Consider the following 5,060-nt stretch of genomic DNA (forward strand, 5'->3'; position numbering starts at 1 on the left):
GCCACATAAAAAAATATCACTTCTTTGAAACTAAAGGGTACTTAGCCAATGACCAGCAGTCGTTAATGTATGGATAATTTTTGTCTTGTGTCGATTGAAGAAAATTCACAATAAATTGTTGTGGTGAAAATGCACTTATATCATTGTTATTTTCATTTGTTTGTTTATTTTAGACTTGAAGTTTTTACCCACCTCTCACAAGTGAATCTACATCTTGCATCATATACATGTTTTGAGACAAAACTTTAACCTTCTCATAAACAAAGTGCTTATATACTATTTCTAATAAAAGATGGAATCTTTTCTTCTGCAGCTGCTGTCAGCTCTCCTGCTTTTCMTGATTCCTCTATGGGTCAGCTGTGCGCCTCTTGTCCTTCCTCTGGACTGCAGCGACATCTATAACCATGATAACAGCAAACCCAGCGGAGTTTACACTATATATCCTATAGGGGCAACTTCGGAAGTCCAGGTAGAGTTAAAAAAATATTAGATGATAAAAATTTCAGAACTTTAGACTGTTTTAAAAGAAGAAAAAAGATAACCTGAAAATGTACAAAAGAAAGACACACAGAATTATTTCTCCTATCACAACCCTAAATCCTAAATCACAATTGTTGATTTGAAGTCTAAGATTAGTCTACTCAAATCTAGACATAATACATCAGTGTAAATCACAACTGGAAATAGATGTATCTTTGACTTATGTCTTAACGAGTTCCATGTGTTGAGTTGATTCATGTCTGTTTACTGAGTTGTAAGAAAGAAAATCTGAAAGAATTAGTCACATAAAGATATCTTTAATGATATCACAGTCTATTTTGGAATATATTACGTATCAGTAATGTACATTCAAGTTTATTTGTATAGCACATTTCAGCAGCAAGGCAGATCAAATGCAATATAAAAACACAAAATTAAAAATAAAACAGACAGTCAGCAATTTAATAAGCTTTACGTTTTAATGAGTGCCATCACCCAAGAAAATAGGAACCATAAGAAGGAATGTTATTGTCATATCTTTGATTTTCACATCATTCTTCAAAGCAATGAGCTGAAGTGAATTTTACGCATTGCTTTCTATCAGTTCAATAGGGATGCAGGTTTGAGCACCTTCCTGTTTGTGTCTCTGCAGGTGTTCTGTGACATGAGCTCTTTGGGAGGACGGTGGACAGTGAGTGTCTGAACTCTTCGTTTCCTGTCATCTTCAGACAAATTGATCTTCATTGATGCTACCCGCTGCTCTGCATTGATTTTTGTTATGAACAGTCATTCTCAATTCAGTATTAGATTCAAGAACATAATTTTCAGTTGTTTTTTGGATTGTGTTTTTTTTAGGCGTTCCAGAGGAGGATGGACGGCTCCGTGAACTTCTACAGGCCTTGGAATTACTACAAGGAGGGCTTTGGGAATGCTGCTGGAGAGTACTGGCTTGGTGGGACTTGAAACTGAAACAGCCGTGAAGTTTAAGAAAAACCAATAAACCAGTCCCCAACCCCCGGGCCGCAGACCTGTACTGGTCCGTGGACCAATTGGTACCAGGCCATGCAAGAAATAATTAAACATTTCCGTTTTATGTATTATTTGAGTCTGGAGGATCTTTTATTTTGAAAATCCTTTAACCGGATTCTTTCGGTTATTTGCGCGCCAACATTGAGTCCACATGCAGCAAAATGAGTAAGAAAGATCAGGCGCGGAGCTATGGGGGGGGGGCTGGTTGGATGGGGGCCCGGGTCTGGAGGTGCCAGGGAGGAATGGTTTCAAGTCGCTTAAATGTCTGATTATAGACTGAGAAAGTGCGCCCTCGCCTGTTGAGAAAGGTGTATTTAATGTTAAAGTCACCTTCCCCAATGGAATATATACTAGTCAGTCCCAATGGCTGTTTCACTCACAAATGCTTGCTGGGTAAAAATCAAAAGACAAACGCGACAAAAAACCCCAACATAGCATACGGGAATTTAGAATAACCAAACACTGATGACGATGTAGAAGCAATAGTGATAGTTTGTGGACTCATTTTAAGAGATAAAAGACGTAATAAAAAGAAAAGGCGGTGGATGAAAGACGACGGGAGCAGCCGCTCTATTTGCTGCACTATGATTTGGAGGTGACTGTTTTTTCATAGTTAACATTTTTAACTGAATAAACATAATAAACATATATAATAATGACCTTTACATATAATAATAAATATTTACACATATCATCTCCGATGTCCACGGGACTCTCAGTTACGCGATATGTCAGCTGTTTGGGATTCCCCTCTGTTCTTACGTCACCGCGCTTTCTGATTGGCTACCTGTCACATTCAACAGGTTACATTCTCGTTCCCAATCAGGGAAAACCCCACAGGCTGCGATAAAGGGGCCAAGACAAACCCAATTGGGCATACTGAGGAACACCAACATGCAGAAATTTGCTGCGACCCACAAACCCCGGGACACAGCAAAATTTCCAAGTCTTGACTGGTCGGTAATAAAAAGGTTGGGGACCACTGCAATAAACTATTAAAATAAATATATATATATATTTTTTTTTAGGTCTGGAAAGGCTCTTCCACTTAAGTCTAAGGAAAAAGTATGAGCTGCTGGTCGACATGGAGGATTTTGAAGGAAATAAGGCGTACGCTCGTTACTCCTCGTTCTCTGTTGGTCCAGAATCTTATGGATATACTCTGCATGTTTCTGGATTTAGTGATGGAGGTGCAGGTGAGTATATGTTTGAGACACAGGCTCATTTATCTCTTCTCTGATAAACACAAAATAACTGTGCATAATTATCCATAATTATACATGGTTTACATTTTGTTCACATATAAAAATCTAAAAAGTTTGGTTTCCATTTGTAATAAGCCTCCAGAGTCTACTTTGTAGTACTACCTTTCACTTTGTAAGTCTACAGACTGAGTTGTTTAAATAATTTAAATAATTGATTTCTGATGGCAGTTGGTTGCATTTAGTTTCAATTGAAGACATAAAACTAAAGGAGGGTTAAGACAAAGGCTTGTAAGTTGTTTCTGTATAACATTTGAAGTGAAATGTTTCTAACTGTGAGCTAATTTCATCTTTGTTTCTGCAGGAGATTCTCTAAGTCTTCATAATGGATTCAAATTTTCCACCTTTGACAAAGATCAGGACGGTTCTGAAGCAAATTGTGCCAGGCTGTACCTGGGGGGGTTTTGGTACCAACAGTGTCATAAGAACAATCCCAATGGGGTTTACCGCTGGGGGGCTGATAGTACTATCTTCGCTGTTGGAGTGGATTGGTCCACGTGGAAAGGCTACGACTATTCATTGAAAGCCATCAGCTATAAGATTCGCCCTGTTCAGTAAAATGGCTGCATAAATGTTTAGCAGTGCATCACATTGTTCATGGGTTTTATTACATCTGCGACCATCTGCTATTTTTCATGTTAAGATGTCTTTCTGTGGCTCTTATCACAAAATCTGTGGGTTATTTTTATTGGGTAAACTCTTTTGCAATAGCAGCAGCATCATTTTACCATCGTAAAAATTATTTAGAGATCTTTAAGTCCTGACAATTTCACATCTGTTATATTCACCCTAAATTGTGCAAATGAGGTGGGAAATTGCTGGGAAATTATGACTCCCAGCAAAAAGGTCATTAAAGTCTAAAGTAATTATATTTTGTGAATTAAATATGAGCTTATGTTGTTAGTGAAGGCCATGATGTGCTGGCCTTCAGTCAGAGATTAATTTCAATATAAATTTGTAGCTGAAATCATCTTCCACCATTCTAAATTTAGGTTGTTTATATTATCAGAACATTTCGCTTCACTTTGTGGTCTTTTTATTCGTGGAGAGCTGAATCACTACTAATTTCAATCAATTGAAACTGTTAAATTACACCATATTGTCCTTGGATTTTCTTTCTTTTTTTTTTTTTTTTACAGTTTATTTCTTTTCTTTTTCTGTTATTCGTTGTTGTGGAAGTTACCCAACAATACATTGCTTGACTTCCTTAAAATGTGCTGTTGGTAAATTTTAAAAATATTTTATCTGCTGTACTAGCACTGTGTCTGTGTGTTGCATACTTTTTAATTAACTGAAATAGTCACGGGCTGCACAGTGGCGCAGTTGGTAGAGCTGTTGCCTTGCAGCAAGAAGGTTCTGGGTTCGATTCCCGGCCCCGGTCTTTCTGCATGGAGTTTGCATGTTCTCCCTGTACATGCGTGGGTTTTCTCCGGGTACTCCAGTTTCCTCCCACAATCCAAAAACATGACTGTCAGGTTAATTGGTCTGTCTAAATTGTCCCTAGGTGTGAATGTGTGTGTGCATGGTTGTTTGTCTCTGTGTTGCCCTGCGACAGACTGGCGACCTGTCCAGGGTGACCCCGCCTCTCGCCCGGAACGTTAGCTGGAGATGGGCACCAGCAACCCTCCCGACCCCACTAAGGGACAAGGGTGGATGGATGGATGGATGAAATAGTCACAAATTTCAGTGAAGGTTAAAAGTTATTTAAACTCTGAAGCTAACTTAGGAAGAACAATTTTACGCTTCTATTTTCTGGGGGGTTTCTTGGGGGGAGGGGTTTGTGTGGACATTTGTGATGATGAAAATGCTTAATGACAGGAAAGAGCTGACTTTTATGTGACAATATCAGAGGTTACATGGTTTCAGCTGAGGTTATGTTTCTTCTGGATGGAATCCTCTTTGCTGCCGGAGAATGAGATCTCTGTTATATTCAGGAGAAAATGGTTAATATGCTAAATTAATCACGATGAGTCAATCAGTCTCATAATGCTAATAATTAGGTAATGTGTGTTGCACATTTAAACACTACTGAAGTTGACCAAACTGTTTTACATTTCAGCCAAATCCAAACACAATGTTTGTGAAGATTAGGTGGCTGTGTCGTTGCCTGATCGAAACACTGCTAACCTAAATCAATGGGCTTGAAAAATGTTTAGTTAATAATTCAAATTCTCTCCAACCCATATGTATTCCTTGTATGTGAGGAATATGAAATAATATGTAAATCTGATTGAAAGAGCACAAAAATACACCTCAAAGGTTTTCATCTTGGGTTAGAGAGGATTGACT

At 38.3% G+C, this 5,060-nt stretch overlaps 1 protein-coding gene across 1 annotated transcript; it reads left to right on the top strand.

Annotated features, from left to right (window-relative positions):
• Positions 1-313: 313 nt before the first annotated feature.
• Positions 314-3,522, top strand: LOC103461212 (microfibril-associated glycoprotein 4-like; the record flags this gene model as incomplete). The annotated part of the gene is made up of 5 exons (XM_008403533.2): positions 314-469; positions 1,133-1,171; positions 1,336-1,432; positions 2,538-2,705; positions 3,076-3,522. Coding segments are annotated over 5 exons (714 nt in total), but the record flags the coding sequence as incomplete, so codon positions are not given.
• Between the last annotated feature and the right edge of the window lie 1,538 nt (positions 3,523-5,060).

The sequence above is a fragment of the Poecilia reticulata genome, unplaced genomic scaffold (genome assembly GCF_000633615.1).
Source record: "Poecilia reticulata strain Guanapo unplaced genomic scaffold, Guppy_female_1.0+MT scaffold_776, whole genome shotgun sequence".
Taxonomy (NCBI): Eukaryota; Metazoa; Chordata; class Actinopteri; order Cyprinodontiformes; family Poeciliidae; genus Poecilia; species Poecilia reticulata.